This window comes from Bombus pascuorum, chromosome 13 (assembly GCF_905332965.1).
Source record: "Bombus pascuorum chromosome 13, iyBomPasc1.1, whole genome shotgun sequence".
Classification (NCBI taxonomy): Eukaryota; Metazoa; Arthropoda; class Insecta; order Hymenoptera; family Apidae; genus Bombus; species Bombus pascuorum.
In genome coordinates this window covers 11,640,897-11,657,930 of record NC_083500.1, presented here as the reverse complement: position 1 = coordinate 11,657,930, position 17,034 = coordinate 11,640,897, and the positions used below count along the sequence as shown (strand labels likewise).

At 45.9% G+C, this 17,034-nt stretch overlaps 1 protein-coding gene across 13 annotated transcripts in view; it reads left to right on the top strand.

The window, feature by feature from the left end:
* Window positions 1-17,034, top strand: part of LOC132913167 (tyrosine-protein phosphatase Lar) — a 287,417-nt gene that overhangs the window by 97,334 nt on the left and 173,049 nt on the right. For 12 of the 13 annotated variants that reach the window (XM_060971207.1, XM_060971199.1, XM_060971200.1 and 9 more), the window contains one exon: window positions 8,075-8,213. In XM_060971207.1, the coding sequence (XP_060827190.1) occupies window positions 8,153-8,213 (61 nt within the window). In that variant the 5' untranslated portion in view covers window positions 8,075-8,152. The remainder of the gene's footprint in view (window positions 1-8,074; window positions 8,214-17,034) is intronic. The other variant, XM_060971205.1, reaches the window with a different exon arrangement.

Here is a 17,034-nt window from a genome sequence, read left to right as displayed (position 1 = left end):
TCGTTTCGTCTCGTTTGCTAAACGTGTTTGGCTTGGGTCTTTGCCAAAACAGCGAAACTTTTATACGGTCGATCTTTGAAACTGACGCCAGTTTTTAATTAGTCTTTTCCGTAGCCACGGGAAACCGTCACGGTGAGCTGAAATTTTCATTCCTTTGCGAACTTACTCGTTCCTCGAAACGGTAATGACCGACATAATTGTACTTAATTGTGCAGGAAAGAAATTTAATAAAACGACCCTATCGTCTATCGTCCTATCGTTAGCTCGTTCAACGTTTCAACGTTCAGGAAAATTGCGAAATTAACAACGCTTTCATCGCGTCTGTTACTGCTCGATACGTAGTCACGCGGACCAATGGTACACCGTGGTCATACGAGACTTTCTAATCCAACTCGAATTTTTCGAATCTCTCGCTCGCTACTGGAGGAAAGAGACTGATTACGTGGAGGATAAAAGACTGGCAGAAGTTCGGCACCGATCTGATTAATGTTGCATCGTACGAACGTTTGCCCCTGTATCGATCTCCATCCAGCGGTAAACGGAAAGCCAAATGAACGAGGAGCCGACGAAAGGGTAGGACTGAGGGATGATTCGAGTTCGTTTGTTTGTGGATGAAATCGTTTACATGTGTATGTTTGTGCGTATCATGCAACGCGCGTTGTAGCGCATTGTAGTTGCTGTATTCGAGCATAGACAGCGTTATAGGAACGTTGAAACGAATTAAATGCTTTCGCCGATGCCTCGTGAAATAAAGGAGATAGGAGAAACAACAGCGTGGATCTAAAGAAGGTTCGGAATAAACGACAACGTCAACGTTCTCTTTCGTAGCGTTCGTGTAAAACCTGGTATTTCTCGGTCATTTCGTAATTTTTAGAAAATAGGTTAACGACATAATCGTAATGTAACGGTTAACGGGTCTCGAAGGTATATCCGACAGACGCTTGATTCGTCTGATCCTCTGCTGCGTGGACCGAGGACCGAGAAAGAGTAGGAGAAACGTCTTTCTTTCGTCCGTTCGAAACCATGAAAACTTGAGACTACTTCGGTTCGTTTCGATCTGCCTCGATCCGCATCGCAACGATGGTACGGCGTGGTCCCTTTGCCACTGACAATTGGATTCTCTGCACTACTCTCGTCGAGTTACAGATTTTTCCTTTCCGCGAAAATTTCCTTACAGTCGCCTTTGACAGGAGATATTTCCTCCTTCTACGTCCCGTTCCTTCTCTGTCTTTGCCTTCCTTCCTTCGTTTTCTCGCCCTCGGTCTCGGTCTCGAGGTGCGGCGTTTCTAAGTACCGAGCATGGAAGAAGGAAGATTCGTTACCGACTATCCACCGTTCCTTGGTTTCAAGCACTTCGCCAAATCAGCTTTTCTTTGAATCACCGTCGATGGAAGAACTTGGCTCAGAGTGGATATTCATTTGCCGTTTACAAAAGTAGTAGCAGGATCGGCGAATCATTTAGGACACGTTCACGACTATCTCGTGTTTCAACTCTTGTCGTTACGTTGTTTTTCTCGTCGTAGGTGGTCGACGATGATCGTCGTACCGCGGTGTTGTAGTTTAGATTTCAAAGGTAATTGGCGTCGATCGGAAAGGCGACGCACCTCTTCGATTACTTCGATTACCGATTCAATTAAAGGGCATTCCGCCAATTAAAGCAACTCCATCGCGATATAACGACACGGTCACTTTTGAAATCTTTCCCTTGGCCGGGTTCCGTGAATTTCCTTGTAGAAGAAACGATTCCGTGCTCGAGCGAGTGTAGATTTTTAACTCGTTTCGTGATCAAGGCCATTAAAGGGGGAAAGAGCGAGGGTCGGAGGGAAAAGAACGGTTGGTTCTCTCGGCGGCAGTCGAATTTTCACCGTTTTCATATTAGTTCTCGCGGCTACGTGCTTCATTACTGTAAATTTACCGCGTGATAACACTCGAGTGCTCGAAACGTTATCAAGAGCGTAGCGATCTTCGGTGGTGTAACGGCACTTTCGATCGGCAACCGACAAGTCACAAAGCTCTCTCCTACTCGAAATCTAAACACAAACGGATCGATCGATCCGCTTGCTTATTACGTATTCGTGTTATATTAGTTGCGAATTACGCACTAGAATTACATACAAATAGAGCGTGCCTTTGTCGAGAACGAAACTTCTCGTTACATTGGCAAATAAACTGGGCAGAAAATAAATTATCGTTACGCTAAACCAAAGGTAGAAGGTTAACGAATTGTTGAAAGGTAAATTATATTTAACCGGAGAAATCGCTAATTGAACACGTTTAATTTACTTTGAAAGAGTGGAACATACGGATTCGACGGTGTGATTTTTTAATTTTCGCACGGAGCCACGGTTTATTGCGTCGCTCGAATCGCATTTCAATTTAACCGCTAGACATTTGTGAAACAGAAATTTGTAGCGAATGCTACGTTATTATTATATCGGATTCAGTTCAAAATACCTAGCCAAGTTTGTTTAATAAATCAACATCGAAGTACATCGATAGCACACGAGACAAATTCACTTTTACCACGGCCAGAGGATGCACCAAGCGCTATATGTATTATATATCAACGTGACGATCAACTAATTATCAAACGCGACCCAAATCGTGTCAACATTAATCGCGGAAGCGGTCCCCGATGCCAAACTAACAGTCTACATAAAACGAACTTGATTTGCAATTTATAAACAACAAAGCTTACATACACACACACACACGTGTATGTGTGTGTGGAACACAATTGAATTTACACAAATTACTTTGTCGCGGACCGCGAATTCGATTTCGTCGGTTTTCCTTTTCGCGACGAACGACGACGATGAAAAATCGGATCGACCGTCTTTCCAATGTTTCGGACGACAGAGGGGAATTTCGCTTTTCGAGAGCGCGGCGAGAAGAAAGCAGCGAGAAAAAAAGGTAGAAATACCAGAAGAAAGAATAGGCGGAAGGATAGGGACATTTCCGAGAGTAATTTTCCACTGGATGGCGTCAAGAAATGTTTATTCATAAGTTACTAGAACGTGCACGATGTACGATTGTCCCGCGACGTTTTACATGGCCGCCGTTGCCGGCACCACCAGCATCCAGTTTGCCTGTTCGCTCTCTCTCTCTCGCTCGTTCTCTCGCCTTCTTTTTTCCTTTTCTCTTTGTACACAGACGCGCAAATGTGCCAACACGTACACGTACGGAAGTTCGAAAAATTCCAGCGACGATGCACGGCATCGTTCTGAAAGTGGATCGAAACCGAAAGATGAAACCTTTGGAAAAGGAATAATAAACGAGAAAGGAAAGACACCTTTTCGTATTACCGCGGTATTATTACTGCCGGCCCGTAGTTCAGGAGTCGTAGTTGAGTTGCAGTTGCAACGAAATAATATGATCCGTTCGATCCAGTGGCCGATCCTTTGTAGGGGCAGAGAATTACGTTAATCTGGATTATAAATTCGTAATTCCAGATAATCGCATCAGAACGTTGTGACCCGCAACGCAAAAAATAAACATGGAAAATCTCTCGTAAACGTTATCGGATGACGCGCGTAAATATCAGTCGATGCCTTTCGGCAACGTTTTTCACCGTCGAAGAGCATTCCCAACTGAGAACAAAGCTTCGCCCTCTTTATACAGTATTTCTGTGACGACCAGCTCGTAAAAACAGCGCAGTCGACGAGTTTAGTTACACAGGATATAAGCGAAGAACGACGTTACGCAGTCGACTCGATACCGGATGATATCCCGCTTCGATCGTTTGCCAGCCGTTTCTTATTTCCTGCAGTACTCGGCCGATCTTTTCGCTTTAATTTAAGTCCTCGACTTGCCTAGTGGCGCGCCACGCTACTTCCTGGTTATTCTTATTCCGACCATCATCTTTTGTTCGAGTAAGAGGAAAGAGTAGGCAGATTTTTAGAATGGAAGAATAGAAACGGCGCGGTCAGAGATACCGAGGGATTTATCATCGGGTCACGGTGCACTGGCCACGATATTAAATTAAGTTACGCGTACCTTGGAATTTTTTATTATCACCAGGAGCAAAGGAACACGCTTTTCCCTCCGGAGATACGCTACGGTGCTCGTCTTTCTCCATCTTTTCTCCTCGTCCTTTCCCGTTCTTCTCAACGATTCCGTTGCCAAGTTACGTTGACCTGTTTATATCTCTGACTCAAAGTCCGCTGGTTTCTTCCTTCCTATTTTATTTCCACGTGCAATATGGAAAAAATCGAGATTGAGACGAAAAAAAGCGAAGAGAGAAGCGAAAGCGCGTCCGTTTTACGATTTTTCAAGTCTAAAACACTGTGTTATCGAACTTTCGAATTCTCGTATGTACTCGTATATCGTATGTATTCTCGATATATACAAATATCGTCGGCCGTTTCATCGTCGAGACAGAAGCCTGAATCATTGAAATAACGCATTATTGTTTCACGATCGCTAATGGATAAATTATTATTAAGTCATAAACGTCTAATCGTCCAACTGCGGTGGTCTTATCGCCGGCGCGCTCGGCGATTTAATTAGCTTTGTCGGTTCGACCCTCCATTGCGATACTTTTCTCCTCGTCCCGTTGTTTACCATGTCGTAAACGATGGTTAAGAGACGATAAAAAAAAAACGAAGGCAGCACTTTTACTCGCGGAACAAATTCGCGGGCTCGCCGATTAGAAGCAAAAGTGATTTCGTCTCGTCTTTGCTTGGAAATTAGTTACGCGGTTCGTTCGGCATGCTCTCGAGTGCGCATCCAATATTCCAGCAGCGAATCGGCGTATGTACTCGGTTAGACGAAGGTGCCTAGTGTGACGAAAGCGACGACAGCTGACGTTAAAGGAGTGAATTTGTGGAGGTAGCCGAACGAGTACGAGACTACACACTCGTAAATTAAGTCGATTACTTTCGCCTTAATATCGTAAATATCGATCGTTTATCCCGAACGATCGGTTGATAGCATCGGATTATTGTCGTGTCATCGATTTCGTTGTTTCAGCTTCGCGTCGTTTAAAACCTCGTATCAAAATCCTGCCATTTGGTTTTATTTCAGTTGCAAATTGACGGAACAAATTCGCGTTTCTCGGCTCGAGGATGGTCCTTTTTCGGTAGAAACGATAAAAAAAAAAAGCTTGATCGACACAATTCCTAGCAGCGCGTTAATAATGAACGACAAGAGAAAAGGCGGAGGAGAAAAAAGTGTTCGAAAGTACACACGATTGGCCACTTACCCGGTCGAAAAGAGTATCACGGTGACGGCGAAGGTTTCCTTGTCGAACTGTTTACTTCGGGTAGAAGCTTGCCGTACTCCCAGGGGCCTTGCGAGTTCCTTAGTTGAACGACGAAGGGTCCGAGCTTGGCGCCGAAGTAGGAAAAAGAATAAAACCGGTGGCAAGTTTTGGTCGGTTGGGCCAGGAGCGCAAGCGTCGAAGATCTCGTTGCCAGATGTATCGATATAAGTACTTTCTTCTCGACTCGTAAGCTGTCGGTGTGCCGCGCGTATTTTCTCGTTTCCTCGTCGAGCTCAAAGCGGTCCGAATTGCGTAGTCTCTCGGGGTGTTTTGTATTCCGACACCCTCGTGGTTGGGACGAGCAGCACCGTCCCTGGGAGTACCACGCGGACAAACATCGAGCTAGAAACTGCGATACGTCGGCCAGAGTACGGCGACGGCTCACCCCGGACATCCTCTCGCGTGGGGAACGCATGCGTCGCGTTTAAACCAGCGCCGAAACCACCCTCTCTACGCCACTCTTCTCCTTTTCTTCTTTTCTAGTATCCACTCTGTCGTTTATTCACTTTCACCCGTTTTCTCAGAATATCTTTCAGAACATGGAGAAACGAGAAACGACGAGTATTCGTTGCGATCGTTGGTCGTTCCAAGCTGCCAAAAGAAATTCATTCGGAATTTCTTACGCGTCGTTGAACGACTCTTACGGTCGTAGTAGCAAGCGCGTAATTCGTTTCCGTGAATATCGTTGGTTCGCACCCGAATTAAAATCGAATTAAAGTTGAATTTCTGAAAAGCGTCGGATTTCTGTCAACGTTTTTCTAAAGAGACAGAATATTCAAAGCGATTGAAAATTTGGTCGGCGCGAATTCATAGGCGTTTCGTACTGAGAAGTCGGCGTCAGAGGGGGTATGGCGCTTGCGCATCGTTCGACGGCAGGTCGCGAGGGGGTATCGTCGGGGGGTATGGGGATGAGTCAGTCAAGCCGCAGCGCGCGTTCAGAAAACTACCCTCAACGCGATCTTATAATATCGCAGGCTATTTTGCAATTTAACCTTGAGTTTGCGGCAAGATTCGCACGTGTTCTTCTTCCCCTCCTGCTGCCCTTCTCTCGTATCGTGGAAACGTCCAAAGTGTTCCTGTGACGAATATCGTGTTGGAATTTGTGACTGACGTTTGGGACGCGCGAATTTCTTCTCGGCATTGAAATTCTACAGAAACGGGTGTAAACAGTTCGTACGAGAATCCAAGAAACGCAGAAGCAAGCCGTTAGTCGTGAGAATGGTTCACGTTGTGCGCACAATCGCTTTAACTCCAGCCATTTTAAATCGTAAAAATTCTTAGAGGCATAGTTCTTAGAGGCTCGGGACCGACGAAAGAAGCGAAAAGGAAACAGGGTTGCCGAGGATATGACGCGAATCGAGGGAAAAAGGACACGCGCAAAGGCAGTACCGTTTCCGTAAAGTTACCCATCGCGTTTCGAGTAGCCGATGATTCCTTGAAATTTGATTCGTCGAAGGTTACGCATTGACCGTACGATTCGCCGTTTCGTCGAACGATACTCGAGGGGTTGAATTTCTTTAACAAGTAGCCGGATTAATAAATTTGCCAAATTTGAAGTGTGAAAATGGCACCTTCCGTTACCTTGGACAAATTGGTACGAGCAAATACAGAGAGCTAGAAGTAAAGGTAGCTAAAATTGGGAAATTATCCGTTGGATAAGATGAAGATGAGCGTGATGAATGGTAAATCGAGCGAAAAGGCAGAGGAGAGATTAGAATCGAACAGCCGAGAGATGTAACACCGAGGAGATAGGACTGGAGCAGACGTTTACAGATTTAATAAAGTTTAAAGAAAAACTGCTGGAAGGATCACCTTTCGAGTGGAAAGTGGTGCAAAATATGGAATGGTCGTGGAATCATCGAAAGAAAGAGTACAGGTAATCGTTTGGAGGTAGTTGAAATTAGAGGAAAAAGGAAAAGGGAATGTTGAAAGGTTGCGGAAAGAAGCGGAAGGGTAATACGGGAAGAAGACGAATGTTTTCAATCTTCTTGCTCGCCTATCACGGTATATACCTTATTAGTGTCGGTCGTTGGAATCACTGTGAAAATAACGAGAGGCAGGAGTAGAATTCGTCGTAAAGCGGAGAAGCCGAGAAACGGAATGGCAGGAAAGAGAAAAGAAGTGCGTTGATCCCCGGGGAAATACATCGACAGGCTACTTTTTGGAAACGAGTTCGGCATCGTCGTCTTTGAAATCGATGTTTCTAGGATCGCGAGAGGAAACAGGAGGAAAATCCATCGTGCGAATGGGAGAATGTGAATAGACGAACGATTCGATGCGATCTCGTCACCAGTCGACGAACAAGTGTACGATCGTTAACGATGCTGGTGAAAAACTCGTCGCTTTTTTCTTTGGCCGTGTGTGAGCGTGCTCGCGAGATTCGCATTTCTACGTAGGATACAGAACGCCGTGCCGGTAGTAAATGGCGCGTGTCGATAGTTACGTTCGATTTTCGCTGAATAAGCGTTTCCGTTTCCCTTGTCCGTACTTGTCTGTCACCTACGAACGAAGCACCAATAAATAGTATTTTTTTACGCGTTACGCCAGCAAGCTGAAACGCTCACGAGTGATTCGTGAGCAACGGAATACCCATCCATCGCGAATTCTTAGGCGATCGTACAAACGTGCAGCTCGAGAACGAATATTTCCCGTTCCTGTTTCGTTGTTGTTCCAATCAACAGCTTATCGTGAAGCACAACACGCTCGGAAGAGCCGTGGATCCAAATCGTCGTCTTCGGCCTACCGAAGATATATCCAGCGCAGCGGTGTGAAGGTGGTATGTTATGACGAGCGTGATTTGTTTTTTCATAGGTGGAACGCTGCAACGGTGGTATTAAGTGTGCAGTGATCACGGGAGACCGAGGGAAGACGGGAAAGAGGGTGGTCAATATGACTCCTATCTTCCTCGTCCTGTTGGTGGCTATCGACCCGATTATTGCGCAGAATGGTGGTGAGTAATCGACCAGAGAAATCCACTTCTTTTCAGAGACTTTCGTGGACATTGCCGAACATTGTTTCCAATTATCCACCGAGTGTTTGATTCTTCGTGTAATCATATTGTGTCTGATGTTTGTGAAGAACTCTGAACAAGAATCGTGCACGCGTTGCACGTGCCAACCCGTGCAAAATCGTGCAAAATCGTGCAAAATCGTGCAAAATCGTGCGAAACCGTGCAAAACCGTGCGTCCGTTAGATCAATGGCAGCGATCTAAATGCCTTTCGACGCGTACAATCGACGTTCGTATGACCCGCGTTCTTTAAGCTTCGATGTTTTAAACTCTGAACGATAAACGACTTGACTCGGTGCGTTTGATCGCGTTAATTGATATTAAAAACGTTGTAACGCGATACGCGTTCTGTCGTTGCACGTAAAACGAGAGTGATGAATTTTTCGTCGCGCGTTCGTGAAAAGGGACAAGAAAAAAGTAAAAGTGTGCGCGTTAGTGCGACGTGCCTTTGTTCGAGGTTCGCGAGCTCGAACATCAACGACTGTTTGGTTGGGCCAGATTTGTAAATTAACCCGGTATGAATGACGACGGTATACGTACGTAAAGCAAGAAGAGGATCACGTAATGGTTAAACGGCTACAACTCCCTGGTCGCGTTTAAAAAACTCGAGCGTCCCTCGAAACAGCGAGTAATTATGCGCGCTCTGAGCTTCGCCGCGGTCAAACAACGAGCGTGTTCGTACGACGCGACGAAACGCAGGTCGCAGTGGTGTATGTGTACGCGGGCTGGCAAACATAAACGTTTCCGATGCGTTTAGTTTTAGTGCGCGACGAATTGGCGTATGGTCGACCATATGCCGTTAAGTTCCGAATTTGCTAACGGTTGCGTTTCAAGCGGCTCGTAAAAGCCGCGCGTATATATCGCGTCTCGCATCGTCAAATTCGGCTATCGGTCGTCGAAAACGCACGATCCTAGTCGGGAAACAATGTCAGGTAGCGCGTGATCGCGTTGGACCAAAAGGAGCGTCGAAGAGACCGATATGCAGCGACGTAAAATCGTTGCATCGAACGCAAGGGAAGCAACCAAACGTTTTATGGACTTTAAGACTGCTGCTTACTACTAAATTCGACGTGTACAGACCAGGATGAACGCCTCGTGGGCCCACCTGTTCTGTCACATCGCGCACACTTTGTTCGAGTACTGCGATCGTTCTCTTTCTAGCAACGAGTTGCCGACGAGTCGAATTTCGATTCCATGATAAATCGCGTGCGACCATTGACTCGAGTTGCATGGTAATCGCGCTCATTACACGGTAATCCGTCGCCTCGATACCCGCTAATTCAGCCGCGCTTTATGCTGACTCCAAAATGACGATGACATATCCCTTGTATTTCAGGCAATTAATTACGTCGTAATCTCTGATTTTGACTCGGATCGGGCAATGCGAATTTCGTTCGCCAGAAGTTCAACCGTCGATGATGTCTATGCGACTCAAAGCGAGATACTGTGTGACACGATGTGAGTATTTCGGGACGAGAGGTAAAAATTGCACGAACGGCCATGAACTTTAGGTACGTTATACGCGAGATCCCAAACTCCATTCATTATCTCCAACGGGCATCTTTTATCTTCGAATCGATGCGTTTCATGGGTTTGCACGAAAGGAAAACGATCCGTTGTTGGCAATGTATCAATTCCTCGTTTTAATTCGTTGGCGTTGCTGTACTCGATAATCCGCCGCTATCTATCGGCCCGCAAACGAAAAGTCGCCACATTTTTAGACGACGGTCGAAAGAGGCGCTCGATAGGGACGGCGACCGCAGAAAGAACTTGCGAAAAGGGATGCGGAGGACGAGCGAAATCCATAGTTAATGCAGATTCGTCCTGTCTGTCCTGTCTGCATCGTGGAAAGGGAAATAGCCCAGGTCGCGCACGAAGATTTCCTAGGAGGTTCGTTTGCTGTCGTGCGTTCGCGAAAAATCATCCTCGAGAATAGAGGGAGCGAAAACTCTGCCACTGGATGCGAATCCATGTTTATCCATCTATTTATCCTTTTTCCACGTCACTCGGACCTTTTTACCTCGTCCTGTTTCACTGCGTTCGTTCAGCTTGGCTCGTACCCTTGCTCCTGTCGCTTTCCAAAAGAATCAACGGTCATCTCGGCTACCGTCTAAATTCGAACGTCGTCGATCACGCGGTAACGCGGATGGAATCGAAGGACGATACGCGTTTCGTTTCCGTTACGCACCGCCGTTCTCTGGCCAACGTAACGACGAGTCGCCGTTAGCTTCGCGTCTATTAACTATGTATATACGCTCTTTTTTCCCTTTTACATGAAGCCAAGCAACACGCTCTCTTTCTCTCTCTCTCTCTCTTTCTGGGCAACTTTTACCCAAGAAATACGAGCGGGTTAAGGAAATGCAAATTTTCCATCAGGCGTTCCTTACGAAGGTTAGTTACGACTAAAATCGTTGCTCCGGCTTTCCAAGTAAGGGAATTGCAACGTATTTCCCACGTGGTTCGGTTCGGAACCGTAGAATAAGAAGATACGGGAAATATTTTGTATCGAATCGCAACGATGAAGAGAAACGGGAAAAATTTGCGGCCCGTTTTGCAAGGACGAGGAACGCTTCGAATACGTTTGCGCGTGAAATTCTTTCAACTACCACGTTTCGGTAGTACGATCCGTTTAGAATCATTGATCTTTTTTCTCAACGTGGCATTCGGGGTGCGGCGACGCTGCTTTCCTTTTTGGATTCGGCGCGTTATTTATCGTTGCAGTGGATGCGATAATTTACATTCCGTCCGGCTGCGTTACGGTTCTGAACCATCGTCCGTACGATTCCACGTTGTTTTATCGGTAATTGACAGAGTAGACGTACCGACGAAATGGCTGGAAGGTTCCAAAAGAGAGAGAAATGGTCGAAGCTCGGCGTACGCGGAATGGTCAGAAAGTGACATGCCCACCGATAAGCAAAAAAATGATCCACCCGACAGCCACCTAAAAATTTTCTAATTCTATTTCGCGTTTCGTTTCGCCTGATTCCTGTTAAATTTCACCGAATCGTTAATCGATTCTTTCGTTCTGTGATCCTTCTGCGGTCGAAGATCAAACGGGGCAAACACGGCGAATTTGTTCCTTCCGTGTTCCCCGTGTAATAGCCAGTGATAGTCGTAGTGTCGCGCGTGCTCGTGGCTTTGATCCAGCGGAAAAGGCTTCCAGCCGCTTGAGTTACGAAAACATGCAAAATCGATATTAACGACGAAATAAAATAATGGACGTAAAAAGAGGAACAAACGTAGAAGCAGTTGGAGGTTGAGGGTTAAAGTTGTGTAACGCGCGGTAAGATGCGATAGCTGGTTGTCGTAGAGAGTATCGCAGCGTATATAGTAAGTGTATTCGCAGCTTTGGACTAGCTCGGCGAGAAAGCTCGCATACACCGTCGTGTTGTAGTACGTAGAGGTGTATGAGCTCAGGTATATCGACAGGGTTGGCGGGAAGACCGGTGGATGATAAAGTAAAAAAGTTACTCGAGCTATTTTATGGGATCCCTTGACGGGGGGTCTCTCGCGATCCTCGGCTAGCAGGCGGTTGGCAGGGCGGTAGGATAGCTTGCAACCACCAACATCCCCCATCTCCCAGCGCATCCTCCTCCGTTTCGTTCTTGCTTCCTGTCCACCCCCCTCGCGCAGGCTTTTACGGTATCGAACGAGTGTCGTCGGGATAAGCCGGAGGTTGGCCTAGACTCGCAGCAGGTATCGTACCGAACGCTACCAACCGATGGTGACTAAGAGGTGGAAAGAGAACGGAGGGAGGTTAGCTTAGCCGCAACATTCTCGGGTTTACACCCCCGTCGTGAACTTCCCTGCGGATCTGGGATTAGCCATGGTAGGCGGCAAAGGTTCGTTCAGCAGTTAAACTGATTTTCTCGTAGCATCGAACGCGAAACGCGTCCACGCAGTGTCGCACGACTTCCAACGCTTGTCCGGCTTCGGCGAATACCTCGAAGCTCGACCTGTTTTTCTCTTACTTCGATCACGCATCGTCCCTCGCAAATCGATTTTCAAGCGTTTTTCAATCTATTGGCGAAACGGGACTGGGGAAAGAAGGATCCACTGTTATGAATTATTATTGTACAAACGATGTTCAACGATAACAAAATTGTTAAAAAGGTGGTAACCATCTGTCGAACGAAGACGCCTAACATCGCGAACGAGTATCAGCGAGTTTCGCTGTGTTTTTTATTCGGCGTTTCTCCCTCTTCGACCGAGGTGGAATTTATGGGGAACCGAAGTGCAATTCGATGTTCCCATCTAGTTCGAAGTGTCATCAGACATGGGCTCGCACATGCGAAATCGGTGTAATTGACGTATATATTCGAGGGGAAAAAAGGGCTTGTTTGGAACGAACGGAGGAAATGGTTCGCGGTTTTCTCGATCGCCGATGTTTTGCGTTCGTACTCGTCGTGGCCCGAATCTTTCGACGATTTTGAAAATAGCGGGAATTTACGGTCGTCTATGCTCGCTAAATCCGCTCCACGGTAAATAAAATACGCGAAAACGTCGGTGTACTTTGAAAAGGAGTTGTTATAACGTAGCAGCTATTATATGCGAAGGCGTAAATGCATTACATCGCATATGCATGACCCTACTCCCCGTTTTATAAGCACGAAAGGGGAATAGTAGATATCGGGTATATGTACTTTTCTTCTTTCCGTTGTCGGCGAATGGTAACGTTGAAAAGCCAGAGATAATCTTTCCGATTATTCCTGCCCGATTTCGAAATTACGATTCGCGAAATTACGAAAGCTGCACCGTGGGTGTCGCAAGAACCTACGCACACTCTTTCAGCAAACATTTCTTCAAAGACCGGACGGTTGTACGAAGTCGAGACTCGAAAAGTCTTTTGATCAACCATTTGTAATGTGCAAATATATAGGGAGATATAAACCTTTTACCGTCTAGAGGTAGTTCCGCCTCTCTGTGTCATTTTCCTTTTGAATTGCTAAATTAGCGTGCGGCGTGTCGCGAGAGAGGTGCGCTAATCAAAAGATAATAGTATTGACGGAACAAATTTACAATCCACTTATGCAGTTCTCCCAGGTGGAAAATGCACAGTCCCGCTCTCGAAAATTACAACTAATCCACGAACAGAAATTCGTGTATACCCCTCGTGACAGTTTGATTTATTAAACGTAGGATATAACGCTTCGTTTGAATTATTTTAGTACTTCTCCTTCGCTGCGGAAGCTTTATAATGAGTGAAAAAGATTAAAGAAAAGGAAGCAAACGGTGCAGGAAATATTTTGGTTGCACAATTCTCCGGCAAAATAAATTTATCCTAAATAATTAAATTTCGCGGATGTTGCTAAATATAATACGGCTGCGTTCTGGCATTCTTGATACTCTGAATTTGCCGCGCGCACGCTGCACAATTTCCTTTCTCCATACCGTCAAAGATGAAACGCGACTTTCGTCTTTCAACGCGACTAACTGTACTTGCTAGTATATTATCGGGCGAATTTATATCGTCGGTCGAAACGGATGGCCCCCAAAGCGTGTGGAACATTCTTGAAATTTCGAATATTAAATTTATGATGGATCGCTGCCTTCTGCAAGGGTCTACTACCATTTTCCGAGGGTGAAACCGAGGGGAGTCGGTCCCGCGGGAGATGCGGCAAAGACGAAAGTTGGAAAATAAAGAGGCCGAAGTAACGTTGTCGCCGAGTAAGATTAACGTTACGTCGCTACGCCGCGTCTTTTTCTAAATGCGACTCCAAAGAGACGCGATCAATCCGTCGTTTCCGACTCCATTTGCCTATGGTAGCGCACAGCAGCTTGCTTCGTCAACTTTTATCCCGTTAGATACGGCCAACTGCGATCCGATTACCCAGCAATTTTTGTTTATTTATCTATTTACGGAGTATAGCGTTCAACGCGCAAAAGATAACACGCGGAGGAAAGAGACACATCGTCGTCTATGGACAAACGGAGACTAGTATGATACAACGATTGTCATATTAGAGTCAAAACTTTGAAAAACTCTAAGAAGAAAATTGTGTGATCTGCAATTTGTAACTCGGTCAATTCGCTAATGTCACGATGAATAGAGTTTTTAAACGAGTATTTGGAGAGTACTGGTATTATTAAAAGATCGACTGGAGGCTGTATGAACGCGAGTCGAGAACCTTCTCCTCGTTCGGAGTCTCTGTTCAGAGTGGGAAATAAAAATTCTCGTCAAGTTCACCGATGCTCGATGTCACGTAACAAATTCGATTGTCGACGAACACGATGCTGTTTCAAAAGCTTCTGTCGAGTTCTCATCGCTATTCGTCCACGTGTCGATGGCTGCTTTACTTCGACTTGGCTTCATATCGCGTCCTACACTTTAAATCGGTCCATTAGCCGCACGTAGGATCACGCTGAGTTACTTATCGATTACTATTATAACGAGCCTCGAGAAGTATAGGCAAGAAAGGCGGCACACTCTCTTGGCCCCTTTACTCCGCTCTCGTACCTGCATTTGTATGGACGGCGCGAGAGTGTCGCTGTTCCACATAGTAGCACCATAATTCGCAATAACTGCCGTAATAACCGTCGTACCTCCTTACACAGTACCTCGAATAATATCGTGGTAATTCCCGCGATAAAAAAATCCCACTATTTTCTTTCCCTTTTCGAAAGATGTTGGCGCGTCGATGTAGGGAATCTCGCGTCGATTTTTGCAACGTGTGTCAGTCGTACGAGATTTTGGTTGTCGGAAGGAACGGCAATTCAAAGTACGATAAAAGGGATTTCCATTTCTTTCGCCGGTAATAAAACGATTGCAAGGACGAAGGAATCGTCGAAAAATAGTCGTCGATGATTGCGTGTTCTCGCGCTTGCGATACGCCTATGCAGGTGTAACGAGCTATTCGAGATAACTAGCGAAGAGTGCACGACTTTCAGGTTGCAAGATATCGGCTACGTTTGCATAAAATGAGAATCTCGATCGTCTTACCAGCAGGTACTAGCTTTCGTTTCTTGCTTTCGCTGCCTTTCCGTCGGCTTTTCCACTCGAGACGTTGCAGGTGTAGCAACGAGGTCAACGCTTTCCTCGGCAATGGATTTTCGAAGCCCCGAGGCGGTCTTGGTGCGTGTCCCGGGTACATTTTCAATTTTACGTCACGTCTATTTTTCACGCTACTTTTCCTTCCTTCGTGCGACGCATCTTTTCTCTCTGGTCCTGTCTTTCGTCCTCGAGCTTGCCATCTCGCGTGCCAGGTCTCTCAAAAGTTGTCTACTGTCCTGTCACCGGTAACATTGCAACTGTTTCAAAAGTTTCGCTCTCAAGGCTAATACAAGATCACGTTACCAAGAAGAGTTTACCAAGCCCGGTGGACGACCTTTCGCAACTTATACGTTCAGAGCGGTAAAACCAAGAAATAAAATCGACGATGTTTGCTGAGGGCGTGTATGAAACGCACGGACGATGTCTTGGAATTTCATAGTTGAGGTTTCCTAGCGAGCGCCGCTCCGTTGCTTCTTTTTTACTCGAGGAAACCTCCTCGCTGCCCGACGGATCAATAAACTCGTACCCTTTCTCATTTTTAAGATTAATAAATCCATTTCCGGCACGCTTTTGTATCGTTAGTTGTAAAAGCCGCGGTGGATACTTTCTCAGAGGGTAACGGAGTTGAAATTCCGATGGAAAGTTTGCCAGAGTTTCGATCCTTTGCGCTGCCTGTGTACCTTTTTCCGTAGCTTTTGCCGTTCGAAAACGCGGAACGAATCGATCGTACGTACAATCCCTTAGAAGAAAACCGAATGCAAAAGATTTTGGCCAGGGTTTGCATTAGCTAAGCCAGGCGTAGGAACTGATTTGCACCTGATGCATCTTGGCCGGGGCGAACCTCGCGCTTCTTGCTGCGCGCTATATTTTTACGATCGATCGTTCAAGATTGTTCAGCAGTTCTACGCATAGGTAGCGGCGAATATCCTCCACGAGATTTATAACCCGATCCTTTTTATAGTCTGTCCGCCCGTTCCACGAGAGGCAAGTGAATGTAATGACCCTACGGGCAAGATGTATGCGTCTGGAATTTCATTTCTTTTACTGTAATCTGGCTGTATTGTAACGTTGTAAAGCGAACGATAGCGACTCAGACTTAAGGAAGAAACAACCAGTCAAACAGACGAGTAAATCTCTCAATCCGTTGAAGTAGCGAAGAAGATTTTATTTGAAATTTCATACTTTAAATAGACTTTTCCACGATTCAGATATCTCAAGAGGATTTTAGTCTTCAACGAGCTTTCCCCTATCTCCCTCCCTCTCTCTCTCCCTCTCTCTCTCTCTCTCGCTCTCTCGCTCGCTTGTTCCGCGTTAAACTAATTGCGTAAAACGTAAAGCGACAAACTTCCGCTTCAATTAAATGTCACGTCTCACACGCTGGAAACGAATTTCACGTACGATAGAAGAGAAAAGGGAGCAAAGATTCTTCTTTCTTCGATCCTGTTATATTTGGTCTCAACCTGACGTTGATGTTGTAAAAGATTTTTCCTGTTTGCTCGGTGAAAAGCAGGCCGGAGAAAAATTGTAAGCCGTAAAGAATCGACAGAGGGTTGCGCGTTGAATACTTTTAGCAAACCCTTGCCTAGCAGGGCACCGAGGTTGAATTACTCTTTCCTCCGTTTTCCTTTTCTCTTATTTTTGAGTATCCCGTTACCTAACCGGAAGAATATCGCGGAAATCTTCCTTTTTAGCGTTTTCCTATTCTCCGAGACTCACCGCGCGTTGCATCGATGTTTAATTTTAGTTTCCGAGCTTGTTTCGACTTTGCCGCA